This window comes from Mesoplodon densirostris, chromosome 1 (assembly GCF_025265405.1).
Source record: "Mesoplodon densirostris isolate mMesDen1 chromosome 1, mMesDen1 primary haplotype, whole genome shotgun sequence".
NCBI classification, from domain to species: domain Eukaryota; kingdom Metazoa; phylum Chordata; class Mammalia; order Artiodactyla; family Ziphiidae; genus Mesoplodon; species Mesoplodon densirostris.
Window position 1 is genome coordinate 7,475,729 of NC_082661.1, and position 20,104 is coordinate 7,495,832.

A 20,104-nucleotide genomic window follows, 5' to 3' on the forward strand; every position below is an offset into this window, starting at 1 on the left:
TCTTGGAGCCCTGGGTTGTGACTTTGTCTGAAAGGGTTTGGGCTTCCTCTGGGTTCACTCTTCTGAAAGTGCCCGGAGTGAGGGTTGCACCTCTGTCCTGTGAGCACCTGGGGTGTTGGGGGCTTGCTCGAAGCCTCGCCCAGAGCAGGTGTGGTCACCGAGATGAGTAATTATGCGGGGCGTGTTCTCCACGGTGTAGATGCCTTAGTTGTTGAATTCAGGGCAGCAGACCGTGTTTTCGGGCTGTTGGTGTGCATGTTGCGTGAGCACTTGGAGCCGTACCTGCCACGCATCAGGCGCTCTGCGGGTGTAGCTGCTGTTAAACTAACATGTGGCGGTGAAAACCATCCAGTGGGAGGCCCCCCCACTCAGCCCCAGCCCCACTCCTCCGAGGAGCCCTGCCGAGGGCTGGGTCCCTTTTCCTCTGGACTTTGATGAGTGTACCGACCAGCTTTCCTTTCTCTGTTTGGCTCATCTGTGTCTTGGCTTCCTTATGGGGCTGCTTCCTCTTTCAGGTCTGGGGGCTCCCCCGGGAAGGGGCTGGGCGTGTTAGATGTGCTTCAGGACTGGGGGTGTGGCTAAACACCACATAGGCCTGCTTTCTACCTGGCTGGCGTGCCTGGAGCCGGCTCCTGGGCTTCCAGATTTTTGCACCAATAATGCCTCTGTAGAGCAGCTGGGGTGACCTGGGAGTTTAGGGGGTGAGCAGAAATACAAGCTAGGAGTTGAGTCTCGGGCTGTCTATCTGTGAGGGAGGCAGAATGTTCCAGAAGTGCCATGGTTCCAAGAAACCACCACGGGCCACACGAGCCTATGTGGACGTGTGTCTGTGCGCACGTGCGTGTGTTACACCCCATGCCTTTTTTGCCCCTTGGATTCCGGGCAGGCTTGCTGGTATCTTAAGCTCCCCTCTGCCCTTTCACATGGCAGGAAACTCTGAAACTCTTTGCCGACTGCCTTTCATGTTACCTGCCCCCTTTTTCCTCTGATTTGGATAGCTCAACTTAAATAGTAGTTGCAGTTCAAGGACTTTTAAGAATAAAAAAGCAAGAGGGCCTGTTTATCCAGCGCATTCCCATGCAGAGGGTGGCCTTGAAGTCTGCATTCCTTTTTTTCTTTTTTTTCTCTTTATTATTTGACTTGACCCAGAGAAATAGTTTTATTTTTAAAAATATGGAACGCTTCACGAATCTGCGTATCATCCTCACACAGGGGCCATGCCCATCTTCTCTGTATCGTTCCAGTTTTAGTATATGTGCTGCGGAAGTGAGCACGAAGGCTACATTCTTAATGTGGGGCCCTGTCTTAGATAGAGCTTGTTAATGTCCCACATTTATGGATGTGCATGAGTTGGAGTGGAGACCCCAAGGTGGGCACTGAGCACAGCCCTGGAATTTATTGAAGCATCTGGGGTAAGTGGAGATCACAGCAGACTTGCCGTTCTCCAGTGGGCACGGTTGAGCTGCGGAGAACGGAGTTTGCCCCAGAGTTTGCAGAGCTGGATACATCACAGACACACCTCGTGTCAGCATGGGCAGCTGAGGATTTACAGCATTTAGATGGCTTTTTGTTAGCATTCTCTGTCCTGTAGGTAATAGAAGCTTGGCACCATTGCAGTACAAATGTATCACCATTTTTGTCTTTCCTGTTGAACTGACCATATCGGTGACCATGGTAAATTTCTTAGACTGGGTTGTCTATTACTGTGTGACAAACTACCCCAAAACTTAGAGTCTTAGGACAGGAAAACCATGCCTCAGAGTCTCCTAGGGTCAGGAACCCAACACAGCTCAGCTCGGTGCCCTGGCCAGGGTCTCTCATATTGCTGTCAGGGTGTCAGCCTGAGTTGACACCTCCCCTGAGGGCACAACTGGAGGAGGCCATGTATCTGGTTGTTGGTGGCATTTGGTTCCTCAGTTCTTTGGGCCCCTCCACGAAGCAGCCCACAAGATGGCAGCTGGATCCCCGAGGTGGGGGGAGATGCCCAAGATGGCAATGTTGCAGCAATGCCCCCCCACCCCCACCCCACCTGCCTGTCGTTATTATCAGTCTGTTTGTTAGAAACAGAGAGTACACAGGACACAGATACCAGGAGGTGGGGATCGCTGGGGGCCATGTGTGTTGATTCTTTTTCTGGCTTCCATAGCAAGGATGGAATCTGCCCCAAGCAGAGAGGGGGCAGGTCATAGGCCTCTTAGGAACAGTCGTGGCTCTGAAATCCTCCAAGGACCCCTGACACCTCACACCCCCTCCCCACTGTTCCCCGTGTGCCCCTATGCCAACAGTGGGGTGCTGTGCAGAACTGACACGTCACCGGGGTTCTGGGTCTGGGTACCCCCCGCGGGAGCTGGATGGGTCACAGAGACACATCCCTGCTGCCTTGGTGCGAGTCCTGTGCAGCATCACATCCTGTGCTGGGCCCTCGGTTCCTCGTGTTGTTGAGCATGCCTAGGCATGAAAGGCATCCCTGGCCAGCACTCCTGCCCCACGGACAGGGAATCCTCTCGACCGCATGCTGGGTTGTGTGTATTCATAGAGTCAGAAACGACTTCCGTTCAGAATTTCCCAGGACCTTAGGAAGCGTGGAGAGGTACAGGCTGCCCCAACACAGTTTTAACGGAGGCCATTAGAGTCAATGTCCAGCCCGAGTCCAGGATCCCTGACTCTGAAGAAGAAACACATCTTGTCACTGTGGATGGAATTCAGATCCCTAATGGAGCTTTGGGCCAGACTGTTATCCCTCAGACCCTGGTGTTCGAGGCACAGCCTAGTCACCTGCTGGTTGGCATCCCGAGGGGCTGCGCGGATTCCTGGGCAGATTCCCGCCTCCTTGGAAGCATGGTCTGCCGGTGCCTGACCAAGGAGAAGGGACGGGGCAGTGTGGGACCACCCTTCTCCCCACCCCTGGCATCAGGATGGAGACATCGACCCTTTGCTAACACACAGGACACAGCGGCAGTGTGTCCAGAACAGTCTTTGGATTTGGGGAGCAGAACACAGTTTAAAGCTAAGTACGGTTGGGACAGTTTTCTTTGTGTCTCTCCCTTGAAAACACAGGTCTCTCTGTCTCATGGGAGGCCACTCCTCAGGAGTTACAGGAGGTTGGTGTTGGGCCCATAGCCCCTTCCTTCCCCCCTGCAGCCAGGCCCCAGTGCCTGGCAGAGCAGCCCCTGGGGTACAGCCATGGGCATGTCCATATTTGTTGCGTTTTGGGGCACGTGGCTGGGTGTGGTTTGAGTTGGCGCTCTGTAATAAAGCCAGGACCCGTGACAAATCACACCCCGCAGAGGCCGCCTCTTCTCCACAGCCAGGCTTCCCTCCAAGGTGGTCCTGAGCTTCCCTAAGCATCATTGGTGCAAGATCCCAGAGGGGTTTCTGGGAGTGGCCACCCCAATATCATCCGTAGGCGTGACGTGGTTTGCTAGGGCTTCATAACAAAGCACCACCAACTGGGTGGTTTAAACCACAGAAGTATATACTGTCACACAGTTCTGGAGGGCAGAAATCTTGAGACCAAGGTGTCAGGCTTGTTTCTTCTGAGAGCTGGGAGGGAAGGCTCTATTCCAGGTTTCTCTTCTTGGTTTGTAGATGGCCGTCTTCTCCCTGTGCCTTCATGCAGTCTTCTAGCCATATCTCTGTCTAAATTTCCCCTTTTTAGAAGGACCCCCACTCACATTGGATTAGGGCCTTCGTTTAACTTGATTACCTCTATACAGACTCTGGCTCAATAAGGTCACTGAGGTACTGGGGTTTAGGACTTCAACCTAATGGGCAGTGGAGGGGGGCATAATTCAATCCATAACAAGGCAGTATGGCTGTGGGCAGCTAGTAGAAAATGTGTGTTAGGCCTTTGGGGGTCCGTATGCTGACCCTGAGCTCACCGATGAGCAGTTTGGACTCCTAAGGCAGGAAGCACAGTGCTGCAGGGAGGGGGGCAGTCAGGAGCCTGCCTTTCCCCAGAAGGTCATCTTGTGTCATTTCCATGGGTTGTCTGGTCTGGGAACATGAACATAGTGTCCAGATGGCTGACTCCCTGGAGCCTCCTTCCCCTGTCTGTTCTTGGTCCATATCTGTTCTTGGTCTGGTGGGGCCCCCGTATGTCAGCTCAGAGCAGATTTTTAAATGCCCATCGCCTTGTCAGGAGTTCTTTAGTAGGATTTCATGTGAAGTGAGGATCCTTGGGCATTAGCACACGGTCAGCTGTAATTGTCTAAACAGGCAACTGTACTCACAAGTGCCCCGTCCTCCCTGTGACCATCCCAGTGTTTGCCCTGTTGGTGAAGAATCCAGTTGTTCATGACAGGAGTCACACCTAGAAAATTCTCACAGGGAGCTTTGCTGCCTCCTCTCCCCTGTTCCAGCAGCCACTCTGCACCAAGTGAGATTTTAGCCATAGCACAGGACATTTGGGGCTGCAATCAATGCAAAAATGGCATCGTTTACCCACCAAAGCCTTGGAGGCCAGCCAGGAGTCCACAGTAAAACAGGTGAGATAATTCAAGAAGACTGTTTAACCTCAGGAATACCCTGAAATTAACAAAAACAAAAGGAGCTAGTTAGCGGCTCCCTTCTTTAGTTCTCGAATTTGATCAGCAAAGATGAAATCGTGTGACGCACGAGTGTCACCCGCTTCTCCCCCCCCAACCCCCGGCCCGGCTTCCAGCCACCCGCTCCCCTGGGTGGCCGGCGTGGATACAAACAAAGCCTGCCTCCCCCTGGGTTCCGTTATATTCCTCATCCTCCACATTAAGACTGTGTTAAGTGAAATGAATGGCCGCAGTTTGTACTCGTATTGTTAAATAGCTACATAGAAGATTAAGATTTTCCTTTCTATGACTCGGGTTAAAAAGATAAGGTCTGGGAAGAACCGCTCTTCCATCGAAAGACTTTCTGGAGCTCGGGATGTCTGATTCCCGCCTCACATTTCCAGAAAACTCTTGTGTGAGAACTGTGGGCTTCTGAATGCCTCCATGGCTACAGCCCAGTGGCTTTCCTTGTACAGAAACATTACGACGGAATTTGGATATTTGTAAAGACCCAGACGCAGAATATCTGTTGTCATGAAACCAAGTTATTACTCTGTTCCCAAGGCCTGAGTTGGCTTTCCTGCGTGCCTGCCTTTGTGCCAGCGGCACCTCCTTGAAATAAAGGATGCCCCCCCGCCCCCGCACGTGGAGCACTCCTGTCCCTTGCCATGCCCTAGAGTGATGCCCTGGGACCTGGGAGGTGATGAGCTGAGCTGCAGCTGAGTCGTGCCCGGGTCCTCCTGGGAAGTTTTCTCTTCCCAGCCTGTCTGCACACCTCAGGCTAGGCTGCAAGTTTGGAGCAGGGTTGCTCAGAAGCCTTTATTGGGTTTGGTTCTTGACTGGTGACTCTGTGACCTGTCCGGTACTGAACTTGGGAGGCTGGGTCCCTGCTCCCTCAGGCACATGGTCAGGTTTGGAGCGAGCTCTTTTGCCTGTGTTTGAGATCATCCTTCCGCACGCTTGCTTTCTGAAAACAGACACAGAGTCCCAGCCGTCCGTCCTTCGCATTGATGACAACTTTATCTCTACTGGACCAGTGTGAACCCCCTCTCCTGTCAGCCTGACCTGGGCCTTACCTGCTGGCCTCTCTTAGCCTCACCTAGGCCACCAGGTAGCCTGCGTGCCTCACTGGGTTGTCCACCCTGAGGTGGGCTGTACAGAGTTCCCTCCCCCCCACTTGATGGGGTTTGGAACGAGATGGGGAGCGGCTTGTGGTGTCAGCCGCAAGGCAACAAGGGCAGAGCGGCTCATCCAGAAGGCTTCCTGGAGAAGGCAGAATCCCACCCCCGGATCTCTGTGTGGGGTCCTTCCAAAGGTGTCTCCTGCCGTGTCAGGTCAAGACTAAGCCGTGTGGTCCAGTGGCATCTGTTGCTATGGCACCCTTGGCTTTGAAACGGTAGTGAGAAAGGACGCTGGTCCTGTGGAGGCGTGGGGGTTGGATGGGGTGTGTGTGTCCCCTACTTCAGCACTGATGGACTGCACCAGCCCCTCCTTTACTTCTCCAACCTGAACCATTTGGGTGCCCTGCAGGTGTGGAAAAGAGAGCTGATTTACTGCATCAGTGTGTCGGCTTCTTAGAACTTGGTGATCAGAAAAGACTAGACAGGTCAGCTGTCCCTCTGCGGTGGTCAGCCTGGCAGGTAGCCATCCTGGCAGCTGGCAGCCAGCATCCATAAAGGTTGCAACCTTCAGGTTCAGGGGCCCAGAGACAAGGCCCCACCTCCCAGCCAGTGCCACTGGCCAGAATCAGTTCCTGAATAAGGTTGGAAAAATCTGGTTTTTTCCAACTTCTCCAAATTAATGTCTACTGAAAAGGTTGTGTATCCTGAGGTCATACATGTTTCACAACAAACGGATCCCGGGTTGAGGAGAACTGAGCAATCGCCAGTTAACAGGTGTGTGTGGTGCCCTGGGAGCTGTGGTTTGTAATGGAAACCCTGACACCCTTTGCCCAGGCCCACCTCAAGCCTTTCCTCTCTTTATAAATTACGTCTCTGCCAAGTTGTTTTCATCTTTCATCACTGTGGCTCCTTCCTCGTTGATGTATCTCTACACAGGAAGCATGGATATAATGGAAAATCATCCTTCAGGGTGGCCCATGGCCCTTCTTGGATCAGGACCCCAAGCCCATGGCTGAGAGCCTCCCTTCTCTCCCTTCTCCCTTCTCTAAATCTTCTTTACTCCCCACCTGGCACCTCCACCTCCATTCCATAGACTGTTTTAAAGTTTAGCACAAGTTTAACATATAACCTCCAGTTAGCTGTCTCCTGGTGGCTCCTCCTGCCTTGGTGGCCCCCAGGTCCAAGCCCCTAGTGGCCATCAGTTATCCAAGCTTTATTCTGCACTGGACCACAGCAAATGGATGTGGGTGCACAGGCGTTTCACAGTGACCTGCCTCTCCAGCGCCTAAACTTCTGCTCTGAAAGGGCAAACCTCAGTTGCCAGCCTAGGAGATAGACATCAGGAGGGCAGCTGCTGTGTTCCTCTCCCTTGGCTGGTCGTGTTGCTGAAGGCTAAACACCTGTTGCTTTAAGGGAGATTGGAGGTCTCTTCTGTCCCTTTTGCATCCTGAGATTGAGGGGACATGCAGTGTGTCATCCTGAAGCCATCTCAGACCTTTCCTTTTGGGGGTGTCTGGTCTTACTTTCTCCAGGTTCTTGCAGAGTTCAAGCTGGGATTGAGATGAGCAAGGCGAGCCTTGGCAAAGCAGCTCAGGTCTCTGCAGCCTCGGGAAGGCCATGCAGGGTGTGCAGTGCCCTCTGCTGGCCAAAGGGCCCCATCGCTGGGCACCAGGCCTCTTCTGGGTGGACCTGCTCCAAGGAAGGGCTTGAACAGAAGGTGGGCCTCACCGGTGGTTTCCACTGGCTTTGGGAGTGAGTCGAGACTGCAGAGCTCGTGCCGTTGCGCATTTCCAGACTGCACAGTGTCAAGAGACACATGGGCTGGGATCTCACAAGGACAGCAAAGCAGTTGTGTCCCCTAAGGAAAGTGGACACTCCGAGTAGCCAGTCTAGGATTTAGGGCCACCCAGTGGCAAGAAATCAAGAGGCAGACGTCTTCAAAAATCTCAGGGGCTTCCCTGGTGGTGCAGTGGTTAAGAATCCGCCTGCCAATGCAGGGGACACGGGTTCGAGCCCTGGTCCGGGAAGATCCCACATGCCGCGGAGCAGCTGAGCCCGTGCGCCACAACTACTGAGCCTGCGCTCTAGAGCCTGTGAGCCACAACTACTGGGCCCATGTGCTGCAACTACTGAAGCCAGCGTGCCACAACTACTGAAGCCTGCGTGTCTAGAGCCTGTGCTCCAAAACAAGAGACGCTACCGCAGTGAGAAGCCCGCGCACCACAACGAACAGTAGCTCCCACTCGCCGCAACTAGAGAGAGCCCACATGCAACAACGAAGACCCAATGCAGCCAAAAATTAATTAATTAATTAATTTTAAAAATCTCACATCAAGATTTTTAAACATTTAAGATCTCATCATTGCTGTTTGTTTGATAACCAACTAGTTTCTTTAAATACAAGTGCAATTCATATATGTTAGAATAGGCCAGATAATCCAAAGTTGCCTTTAAAATGTTAAATCTTCTTTACTCCCCACCTGGCACCTCCACCTCCATTCCATAGACTGTTTTAAAGTTTAGCACAAGTTTAACATATAACCTCCAGTTAGCTGTCTCCTGGTGGCTCCTCCTGCCTTGGTGGCCCCCAGGTCCAAGCCCCTAGTGGCCATCAGTTATCCAAGCTTTATTCTGCACTGGACCACAGCAAATGGATGTGGGTGCACAGGCGTTTCACAGCCTGCAGACATCACCTTTGGGGTGACCTTTGGGGCAGAGTGGCCACCCCAAAAACCTCACCATGGCCAGTGCTCCTCTGCAGGCATTTTATGAGACCTTTCCAAAATTTCTGACATTCTGGATTCTTCCTCTGTATGGTGTTCACTTTTACTTGCTCAGATATAAACTTGTTATAATAATTTCTTGCATGTAATATGTAAAAAAGGATGAGTCATCTGGTCAGGATGGAACTTCCTCTGTCCACACAGAAGTTGAGGATGCTCATCCCTTCACCCTATTCAATCAAACTTAGCTACAGATCAAAATTGCCAAAGGAGGAAAGGGTCAGAAAATTGGGAAAGGAAAAATTCATCCGTGTTTCTATGATTCCTCAGTCTCAACACAATGGAAATAAAAGGTGTCATTTGACACCTCTTAATTTGGATGAAAGTTTGCTTATTTGCCTTTACCTCTTTGTTTCATTTTGTTTTGCTTTTATTTTTAAAGAATGCTGTAGTATTAGAAAGAATATATTTATTTTTAAAGCATATTTGTAAGTCAGGTGCTTTAAAAATGTGTGAAAATCCTTACCACAGAAGCATCTTATTTTCTTCACCAACACTTAATTTTCATTATGACACAAATAAAACAGCCAATTAGGAAAATCATGAATTGTTTCTGCTCGAGTCCTCTGTTCTTGATGAAAGCTTTTAGCAAGTGAAAATATTTAGAATTCTTGAGTTTTGCATTTAACACCAGGAGATGTATTTTCTAAATCTAAACCAGGCAGAAGGATTCACTCAGAAATTATTTACTGGCCGAGGAGGTCGTCCCAGGAAGCGTGGTTTTCACTTTGGCAGCCTCAAACCTCACAGGACGCTCCTCCACCAGCACTGGGATTCCACCTGCTAAAAGACTTGCTTTCTATGTTTCGTGGCTGTCACATTCTCAACATAGATTACAGAGTCTTTATTTTTCATTTCTTTGTCTCCTTCAGAGCCCCAGAGAATATTTTGGTGGGGGTTAGATGGAAAAAGATAAAGTCGCAGGCCCACAATTCCTTAACTTCACATCCAAACTGTAAAAGGCTTTGAAAGCTTTAATTCTTTGTAACCCATTTGGTGGCAGATTTTGACCTGGCCTGAGCTGTTGAATTGTATATTGTGTGTGTGTGTGTGTGCGCGTGTGTGTGTGTGTGTGTGTATAATTATTTTTAATCTTCTGTATATTAATCCAGTTGGGAAAGCATGTTCATATGTCCTAGTATAGAAATGTCATTGCTTGGTTTCGGGGTCCGTCATAACATGGTGTAAACACTGGCTTGCCTTCTTCAAATTCCATCTGAGTTCTGAAGCCGGCCTGACCTCTGCTGTTGGAAAGGGCGGTGGCCCGGTGTAATAGCTCGAGCTATCTGCACTTTTCTCTGGGACACTGGTGTTGCATCAGCCCCAGGGGATCAGAGGGTGGGGCCCGTGGATCAGATGGAGGGCATGTGACCAGGGTGTGACCTTGTCACCCTAGGGTCGGGCTGCTGGGCATTCCCTGGGGAAATATGAGCCGCCTTGCCCAACTGGGGAGGCTCCAGGAACCAGAGTGAAGCTCCGGTGTGTATCGAAGGGTCTTGCTGGTAACCCCTGGGGTGGGGGAGGGGAGCCGTCCCTGTGCACTTTTTAATGCCACTAGATGCCTGAACCATATGTTTCTCCTCCTCCCCCCAAAACCTAAATATGCCCCCAAAGCTACTGAGTTATAATTAGGGAGCAGTAGTTGTTTTGGGACATTGACTTCAGTAAATTCATTTCCCACAACAGATCTTCCCCCAAAGCTTCTTTTTCTTCTTTAAAGTGTAGTTTTAATTATTTTGTTATTAACTGGGGTATTATGTCAACCATTTCACCAAAGGCTAAGCCCGTGTTTTTCCCACTGATCCCTCACCCCTGTGGAACGTTTCTTTTGTTCCATCTGGATTTTAATTGGTCCTTCAGGTATAGTTGACGAAACAAAACCTACATCCACCTGTTCAGAGGATTCTACCCAGCTTGTCATCTGTTGTTCACCTTTGTTTGGCTTCTGAAGATTCTGGAAGAAGTTCTTTTCAGGTAGGCTGAAGCCCTGTGGCTTTCTTTGGGACTAGATGAAGAATCAAGAGGGTTTTTTGGTCATTGGTGGGCCAGCGTTCTCAAGGCACTATGAAAAAACCCTGTGGATCCGCTGGATGGCACCCCACCTGCAGGGTCCTTGCCTGTGGCAGCAAGTGCTTGGTGTTGCCTTAACCTGATGGTGCCTCCCTGCTGGGTCATTCAGAAGTTGGTAAATGGCCCTGTTGCCACATCAGGAGAGCCTTGTAGGCCGTGGTAGAGGAGACCCAAGGAGTTATGTCATTCCTTTAGGGATCCCAGGCTTGGAAAGTTGGGAGACCTCGTGCACCAATGCTGCTGGGGCTGCAGGAGCTTCTTCTACTTGCCTTGGGTCACGGGGCAACCTCTCAGACTTTAAATCTCCCCCTGACCCCCACTTGCAGGTTTAACAATGGAACGTATTCTGAAGACTCCTGGGGTTCACTCGGAGAACTTCGGCAATACTTGCTTAACTACAATAATATTAATTTATTATCATATCGTAAAACTTGGTTTCTCTATTGACATAGTGTTTAAGTAGATTTCCTTAAAAGAATTGAAGGCTGTCCTCATGTTTCACTGGTTTTAGGGGAATTTTCATTTTGAAAGACATCGTTGAAGACATCATTTACTTTGTGTAAATTCCTCCCTCTGCCTAATCTTTACAAAGACTAGGAACCAGAATAAAGAAACTGAGGGAGTCTTAAAAACTTATTTGAGATGTTAAGAATGTAAATTAGTGATGGCTGTGTTTCCATGCGCTGTAGTGCTTTGGTCCTGGCAGGCGGGGCTGCTAACGGTCATTCAGTAAAGATAATCTGCCCAGATTTTAGACCGTGATTGATGAGGCGGAATCTTTTGTTTTTCACGACCTCACTTTGGGTGTTTTGCATTTGTTTGTAAAATGAAGTCTTCCCTTTTGTTCTCCCTTTTCTTATCTCTCAGGCTTCTTTTTGAAGCCCACAAGTGGACAAATCCTCCATACCTGTATCTTCTTTCTAGTAATCAAGAATCTCTAAGTAGCTTTCTTATGCAAGCATCTTTCCCCTTCTGAAATAAGTTGAATTCCCTGACACCAAATCTTTCAGCCCTAGATCACACCGCTCATTTCAAGCTAACAGAACTTTAGGTAGACCTTTCTGTGGTTTGCCCTGTGATTTTAGTATCTCTCTTTTGGGAGAGAAGGTAGTGTTTTTTTCTTGTCAGGTTGGTCAGCGGTACACCCTTCCTGCTTGTGAAAAGACCTGAATTGCCTTTTGACCTTTCCTGAGTTTCCCCGGAGGTTTACCTCCAGCCTCGGCAGGAGGGTTGCTCCTGTGTGACCGGCGCCCGCATCCAAGGGGGCCTCTCACCAGAGGAGGGCACGAGTGGTTCTTAGAGGCCTGCTGTCGGGCACCAGACGTTTTCCTGCGTGTTCTCCTCTGATCCTCAGGGCCGCTTTGGAACGTAAGCACCATCATCTGCATTGTACAGACATGGAGCCTGCTAAGGCACAGTCATTTTGCACGTAGGTTCTAGAACTCTCTTGCCGCCCACAAAGATGGTGTGGAGGTTTACAATTTCAGTCAAAGTGAGACAGTGTAACACATCCCCCTCTGCTTTTTCTTCCCTGTGTGGACCTTTATCTATTTGTGGTTAAACACTGACCAGATAGTGTCAATGGATGATAGTAGTGATAATTTCAGTGGCAAAAAGTTCGTGATTTATGAGTGGAGACTGGTGTAAAGTAAAGGCAGAGGTGGGCTTCCGCTAGGGGGCCCCGCTGAGGGCTCCCAGGGCCAGTGTGGATAGCAGGGTGCCGGCATTCTCGGCGTGGACACCAGCCATGGACGCTGCGTGCAGCTCAGCTCTGAGAAGGGCCTGTCCCTGTGTCATGTTAATTAAGTCCTGGTAAACAGCTCGCTCCTTCAGAGGACCAAGGAGGAAAATGTCACATACATGGACACATTCTTGCTTAAAAAGAAATATTGGGGCGGGGAAGGATCGATTGAGGGGAGGGCATTGAGACTACATGAATTAGTCCGTGGTCACTGCTGTAAAGTCCAAACCAGGCTCCGCCCGGTGACCTCACGACTCTGGATGCTCTGTCAGCATGTCCAGTCTGAGACAGGGGTGGGTGCCGCAGCTGGAGGGGACCCCGTGGAAGGGCCAGCCACAGAGAGACCCCAGCCCACTCCCCAAAGTCACACATACAAGTCAGTTGCCTTTTTTTTTTTAAATAATAGGACGCAGACAATTTGTGTAAGCTGATGCCTGATCTTTCCTTTGATTGCATAATCGAGATTCTACTTATCAATTTTTCAGGAAGCCATCTAATTATACAAATTAAAATTCAAAGGAAAGCAAAAAGAATGATTATGCCTCACTTGGGGAATTGGAGGAGGAGGGTGTGAAGCCCGTCTTGCCTCGGATGATAATGCTGTCATTTCTCATCTCCAAGGCACTTCACAAATATTAACTAATTAATTCTCTCTCCCCGGATGTGGCGGCTAACACGGGGTCTGTCTCCACGCCAGAACCAAGGAGGGGCCGTCCGCTGATCAGAGCCCGGGACCCAAGCAAATCAAAATTGCCAGCCAGCCTCTGAGGGTCTCTCTTGGACAGAAACCCTTGGATCAGAGGTCCTGCTCCTCTGTGTGTCTGTCTCAAGTTGACCAGTAAGAAACCACCTTCCCCCCTTTGCATGATTACCTTTTATAAAGCCCAGCAAAAGTGAAACCAGAGTTTTAGAAATCTGCCTACCCTACCCCATCAACCCGCTGCTGCTCTGGCTTGCTTTAGGACGGCCTTCATCTCCTCGCTTGTCCAATAGGGTCATTCCAGGTGTGGGGAACATCCCAGGTTTGGAAAGGGTTTGGTGTCTCTTGGATGTTGCATTAATTATTTCTGTGATTAGAAATTGTGCTTTTTTTTTTGTCCCTAGCTCTTTTTAAAAAAATCACATAATTATTGCCATAAATCTTTTCAGCCTCATTGCTGAGAAATTAGTCATTAACTTCCAGGAAGTTGCCTACCTTTTCATAGTCGGACCTGCATTCCGGACCGTTGATAAAGTAACTCCCAGCGTTTTGCGTAACTGATGATCATACATAATAATCCTCATTATTAACCCTGGAGCCTCGCTCGCATTTGTCTCCTAACCCCCTCCTCATTTGCTGGATAACTGAGGACAACTTTCTGTGTGTGGGTGTGGGTGTGGGTGTGGTAGTAGAAGTAGCAGTAGTTGTTGTTGTTAGAATAACTGCAGTAATGAGTCAAAAGCTGTGGGACTTTTGGGGGTCACAGGTGATGATTTGTGGCTTCAACTGGTACATTGGCTGAACAGGAAATGAAGGTCAGGGTCTCCCAAACACGCAGCCCCGACTTTCTCCACGAATTGGGCTCCCCAGTTCTCAGGTGGCGTGGCATGTGGATTTCCCTCTGGAGAGGCCCAAGTACCCCAACCCCAATGGGAGACCCTTCCTCCTCTGCCTGAAACACCACGGGTGTGGGGCAGCCGATGCCAGCCGTGGCTCCCTCTGGATGCAAGGAAGGCTCCGGGAGGTGGCCCTGGTCAAACCTTGGTTAGGTGGTGCATGCCTTCCTGCCCCGTTCTCAGGCGGTGGGGCAAGGGGCTTGTGTGGTGCTGAGCAGTGGCCAAAGGGCAGTTTTGAAAGGTTTTGTGAACCTCCAGGCAGAAGGCCTTGAGAGAGTAGTGGCAGCTGGGTGTCTGCATCTCGGTCCAGAGGCCCCTGGGATGTGCTCCTAGGACGTGTGGGTTGATCTGTGACTCTGCCCCTCCCCTCTGCGTTTCACAGAAGTACAGGACCAGCCCCACTGGCTATAGCTTGGTCTCTGGCATTCGAGTACAAAGTATTATGACTCAGGCTGGTCCGTAATTGGTGTTTACAGCCCCGAAGTCAAAAGCAAGAGATCCAGATGCTTCCATTTACCACTTTCAGGAACCAAACACAGTTGTGCGTGTTGGCGTGCTTCCCTCAGAGGCGGGAGACTGTCCCATGGACTGGAGCAAATCCATCTCCAGCATTTGAGGAGGAGAGCAAGCGCCCAAGGGCAGGTCCCCTTGTAGCAAGTGGCAGCCAAGCCCGAATGACCTGTCGTCCTTGCCCCCAGGGTGTCCAGAGAGTAAGGCTTCTTTTCTCCTCGTTTCAGGGCGCGTAGTGGCGTAATGCCCGCAGACTCCTGCGAGGGCCCCTAAGTTCTTAGAGGACCGCTTTGCCTTTTGAATCAGAGAGGTGCAAAGTTCGATAAAGAATGGCCCTTGTGGATAAGCACAAAGTCAAGCGACAGCGATTGGACAGAATTTGTGAAGGTAAGAGCCAGCGTGATTGGCGGTTTTTCACCAAAGACGCGTAGACCCGCCCTGGAATCCTGCACCTGGTCTCCTAGCCAGGCTGCGACCCACACCCCACCCCCAGCACCTCCCACCGTCCCACACCCTCTGCCAGTGTCCTTGGTGGTGTCCTTGGCGTGGTCAGTACGCCTGACCTTCAAGTAGGCTGAGGCCCGCTTCCAGGGCAGGGGTGGGGCTAGGACGGAAGTTGGGGGAAGCAGGCCCTGAGGTCCATTTTGTCCCAGGATCATTTTGCACAAGAAAGACACTGCATATTAGGACCATCCTTTTTTTTATTTTTCCTTAACTTGCGGAAGTTTCTGGACTTTATCTGTTTCGAATTAAAAGATTTACCAGCAATTCTGAGATATTCCTCAGGAGCCCTGCGTAGCCCGTCATGATCTGTTCACGTCCCTGGTATCTTTGAAAAATGTCTGGAAGTGTTTTATTCATGAAAGGAAAAATAAACAATTAAAATCTAGTGGAAACCTGGGGACAAAACTCTGAGATGTGGATTGAGCACCGTCCTCTCCTCGTTAGGGAGTGGTTAGAAATCCAGCGCCAGTGGACCTGGGCTTGGCGTGAAGTGCTCCTAGCCGGCTGGTGTCCGTGCTGTTGGCTGGGTTTGGCTTGGCGTGGTTACCCGTGACCTCACTGCAGGGTTTCTCTCAGGAGGGGAGCCGCTGGGCGGGGTGGGGCTCAGCAGCCCGCCCCCGACCCCCGAATATGCTAGCACACCAGTTGGCCAGCTCACTCAGGCCCAGGAAAACATCTCCCAGGAGCTGTCCATATGGAATTGTTTGTAGATGTGGCTCAAGCTAGCAGTGTGGAGGCATTAAAGGCGTGTTCTACTGTGTGACTGTCTGCCCTGCAACAGCTCCGACCTAAAAGAATTTAGGAGCACTGACTGTCCCTCCACATCCCTGGGATTCTACTGCAGTGTATAACGGGTTTGGGATTCAAGGATTTATTATTTTTTTAATATTAAAAAAATTTCAAACCTACAGAAAGACTGATAGAATAGTACAACGGACACTGACATTCCCATCGGCTGTATTTACCAGTTGATAACATTTGTTATCGCTTGCTTTCTTTTTATAGAGATACGTGTGTATGAATGGATGGAGGATGGATGGATGGACTTTCCCAGAACCATCTGAAAGAAATGTGTAGTGCAGCAGTTTATTCTTAAGTACCTATGGCATGTATTAGAGGCTCCTTTCCTGCCTAAACACACCACCATCATCACCCCCAGGAAACTGGACCTCATTACAGCATTATCTAACATAGATGGCACATGCACATCTCCCCCACACGTCTGTTTTAGCTGGTTTGTTTGCCTGTGTGCAGAAACCAGTCAAGGGGTATAGGTGGCATTTAGTGTCATGTCTCTTTGGTCTCCTTAGTCTAAAATAATTCCCTGGTCCTTTTGACTTTCAGAAGCATTGACATCATTGAAGAGCCCAAGCCAGTAGGTTTGTACCATGTCCCACAACCTGGGGTCACCTGATTGTTTGGGGTTTTTTTAATTGTACTTCTGCCCTCCTGTGGAAAGGTGCTTCATTTCTGGTACTGAGTCCCCATTCCAGAAAGCCCTAGTGGATCAACTTTCCAAGGTTAGTATCAGGAATGTCTATGGGGCCCCACCCCCAACCCCAGTATTTATCTAGAGGTAGCACATCTGAGACGAGAATGGGATTGAAGCACCAGGGGCCTTTCCTCTCCTTGTCCAGGGTGGTTGGTGACAGCAAAACCATTGGCGGTTCTTTCGCACCCTCTCTCCCAGGCATGGTTCACCAGTCCCCAGCGTAGTTTTTATAACAAATTCCAGCATCTCCTTTATCCATGAACGGTGTTCCTGAGACAGTTTCAGTGGTTTGTTTTATCTTTAATTTCTCAATAGCCACTATCAAGCTACACGCATGACATAAAGTTACTCAAGTGTAATTTATAATCCAAAGTTACTCAAGTGTAATTTACAATCCATGATCCCAAACATTCACTTGGTGTCCCATGACGTCTAACAGCTGTTCCAAGATGCTTCATTGGTGCTCCTTGTATTTATAAGCTGGTTTAGTGCCTTTCATGGTCAGGACATCCGTTTCCCAGGTGCTACCAGCGAGGTACAGAGCGGTCGGTGATTTGCACCCAGGCACCCAGGCAGTCTGCTCTTCGGTATTTGGGCTTGCCCTTGAATCGGCACGTGGATTCCGTTATTTCTCCCTCCTGAAAGCCTCACACACCTCCATCCCTGGCTTTGGATGCTCACCAGTCTCTGTTCTGTAAACCTGAACTAACTGTTCTTGAATGTTCTCCTTGGAAGTCCAGCAAGCTCAGCAAACACTTCTCTCCTTCCCACCGCCCACACCCCCAGGACTTCCTGTCTCTCTCTCTCTCTCTTTTTGTTTCTGTTTTATGATTAAAAGCATGAAGCTGCCCTGCTCCGCTCCAGGCTTGTAGGAAATCTGTCTTCGTGCTCTTGGGTTGGTGGGAACACATGTTCCTTCAAGTTCTTCCCTCCCGCCTGCTGCTAACCCCAGTGCAAATCCCTGGCTTTGGGTCCCAAGCCAGACAAGGCTTCTGATGCCCTCCAGGGTCTACTCCCCCACCCCACCCCAAAAATGAACCTTTTTTCTCCAGCTGAGCCAGTGTGGTGGGATCTGGGCATCACCCCTGTGCCAGGACTGCTTCCAGAATCCCTACCTGCCTCCCAAGGCCCAGTCCCTTCCTCGCTGAAACCTTCCACAGCAGCCCTTGGGGTCTCTTCCTTCTGAACCGCAGTCCCCTTGTGACCCGGTCAATCAATCTTCATGTGCCCAGAATCTGTCTGCACCTTTGCGCCTCTAAGGGGATGTTTCTGCTCGAGATTAAGCAAAGTACAGAGGATAGCTTTGCTTCTCGCCCCCCGAAGTCTTCGGGACTCCATCCAACTCCGTCAGAATAATGGTCTTTCAAGCTGACTTAAAAGCCAGATTTTTTTCTTAAAGCAATTCTTCTGTTTTGATATTTGTGTTTGTTCTCTGCTCTTTCCTGATGGCTGATCTAAAATAATCCTAGAGTGCTGTTGTGTAAAGGTTTTATGGAGCACAGTCTGCTGATAGACTGGTCAGACCAAATGGCAGTCTCTTCTTTTTGTTGTACGATGTAGGTCTTGGTTTTCCCCTGTGTTTAGTTTGCTGGCATAATTGAAATATTGCATTTATGAGTTGCACCAGTCAGAGAGTTTTAATACGTAACTGCATCATGGCAGCGCTGGTTTGATTTGCCCCAAGTATTTGTTGGCCAGAGAAGAGGGCTTGCTATCCCTCATCACTGCGAAAGTAACCCAGAAAAGCTTTTTCTGGAGCCTAGGTTTGTAGAACTGTAATATACCACAATGGGCTTGCTGATGACTTTTTGTTACAACACCTTATTGTGTGTTATGGTACAATCAATCACTAAACACCATCCTTTCCTGTTGCTTTTGAAAAGGTAATTTGGAAAAAAAGTAGATATTTCATCTTACTTCATTTTGTTTGAATGTCTCATATGTGTGGGAAAATGGTCCTGAGGATTATATCAGCTGAGCTGTAATCAGTCCCCTTCAGCACATAATTCAGGAGAGGACTTCTTTCCTCTGCAGGAAAAAAAGAAATGATATGAACCTCCTTTTAAATAAACAGTCGAATTCAACATTCCTTACCTTCGGGATGTTCTCATGAGAACAGGGAATAAAAGGGGGTGAGGAAGATGGAGCGGGTTGGTTGGATGGATGTGGGAGAAATAGAGGCCAACCTCTATTGTCAATTAAATTGTCTAATAAACCGGTGTCTATTAAACACATAGTTATAAATCCTGGGAATCTTTGTCCCCAAGAGGGCGAGAAAAGTCAGAAAATGCTGCAGGGCTGAGGTGGAAGAAAACTTTTTTCCCAGTGTCATTGTGCTCTTCTTAATGGGATGAGCTTGCCATTGTGAAAGTATGTCTCAGTGGACCGTTCCCCCAACAAAGTTCATTCGTGGTCCCAGAATATTCAAGAAGCAAAGTTGCTGTCTAAGAGCTTCTAGGTCGTCGAGGTGGTGGGAGTGGGGAGGGTGTCCAGGCCAGCTGAATGCTCCCTGCTGGGAGGACTGGGGTTGGGGGGCGGATCTCATTGCCTGGCTCACACCCATCAGAGCCCACAGGGCAGGATTGAACTGTATTTCCCCACGGGAAGAGCATAATCTATAGACTCAGGCCAGAATAATTTTGTCTTTTATTTGTATGCTTTTTGTTTCACCTGTCTTAAAAGAAAATGCATTATAGAATCACTACTTGTTTTGTTTTCTAAAGCACTCGGAGCACCTTACCAAGAAACAGCGTCGAGACCATCTATAGGCAGTCCACGATTATTTCTAATAAATGTCTTTAAATAGCCCCAAAATGTAGATCTTAAAAATGGGATTCATAATGTTGCTATACATTATAATTATATGTTTGGATCAGGCAATTATGTACATTTCCAGTAATTATGTGATTAGTGATAATTACATTAGCTATGTAAATATACAATAGTCAACCAGACATGACTTAAAAACTCTGTAGTATAAATGAATATAATGAAGCTACGTTGTGCTCAGGCAAAGGATCAGAAAAGGCAGGGGGAATGGTCAAGTTGAAACTTCATAGACATTGTTTGTGAGGGATAAATATCCATATTTTGTCTTATCGGGCCCTGGTTTTAAGATAAATTTGGAGAGCGGCCCCTCCCCTGGGGTTCCCGCTGTCACCTAGGGATTGGGTCCATCGAGTACCCACACCTGGCCTTCAGCTTTCTGCAGATGAGAGTCAGGTTCCATGTTGTATTATTTCTCCATTGTTCCTCATCTGTGAAATGCAGATTCTTTGCACTTGTTGATTTGCCGATGGGCTCTCACCTCAGTTGGTGGATTTTTTTAAACTCCCCACATTTTTAAAAGCAGCCTGTTAAGGCTGCTCTGTTTCCACTTTGGGGTTTGGGGTGTGGTGACTTTACTCCATGGCTGGGTGTGGGTGTTTGTCAGTGTCTGGGTTTTGTTTTGCGGCTGTTGCTCTGGCTCTCGCGCCCACCGGGGAGCGCCCACTGGGGAGGGTCATGCTCTCCCCCAGGTGGGTGACACCTGTCTCTGTGGCCTTTGGGATCACGCCTCCCGAGTGTGAGCTGCCTGCCTCGTCTGCCTTGCTCTGGGTGCGTTTCATTTTGGTCATTTGCAACCTTGAGGAAAGAGGTCTGCTCCAGGCCTAACGAACACCTCACAGGAACCAGGGTTCCAACACCTCCAGGCCAAGCCTCCTTTGTCAGAGTAGGTCTGAGGACAGCAGAGCGACCTGGCTTTGCAGAGCTGGAGGCCC

General features: G+C 49.4%; 1 protein-coding gene and 1 non-coding gene across 8 annotated transcripts in view; one reads left to right on the forward strand and one right to left on the reverse strand.

Moving 5' to 3' along the window:
• The window catches only part of CTBP2 (C-terminal binding protein 2), a 162,639-nt gene that overhangs the window by 95,741 nt on the left and 46,794 nt on the right, over positions 1-20,104 (forward strand). For 6 of the 7 annotated variants that reach the window (XM_060098428.1, XM_060098433.1, XM_060098434.1 and 3 more), the window contains one exon: positions 14,575-14,734. In XM_060098428.1, coding sequence (XP_059954411.1) covers positions 14,677-14,734 — 58 coding nt within the window. In that variant the 5' untranslated portion in view covers positions 14,575-14,676. Of the gene's footprint in view, positions 1-10,290; positions 10,405-14,574; positions 14,735-20,104 lie in introns of all 7 variants that reach the window. The other variant, XM_060098430.1, reaches the window with a different exon arrangement.
• On the reverse strand, positions 1,168-1,274 carry LOC132501396 (U6 spliceosomal RNA). Its single transcript, XR_009534230.1, has one exon. It is a non-coding gene; the product is annotated as a U6 spliceosomal RNA (small nuclear RNA).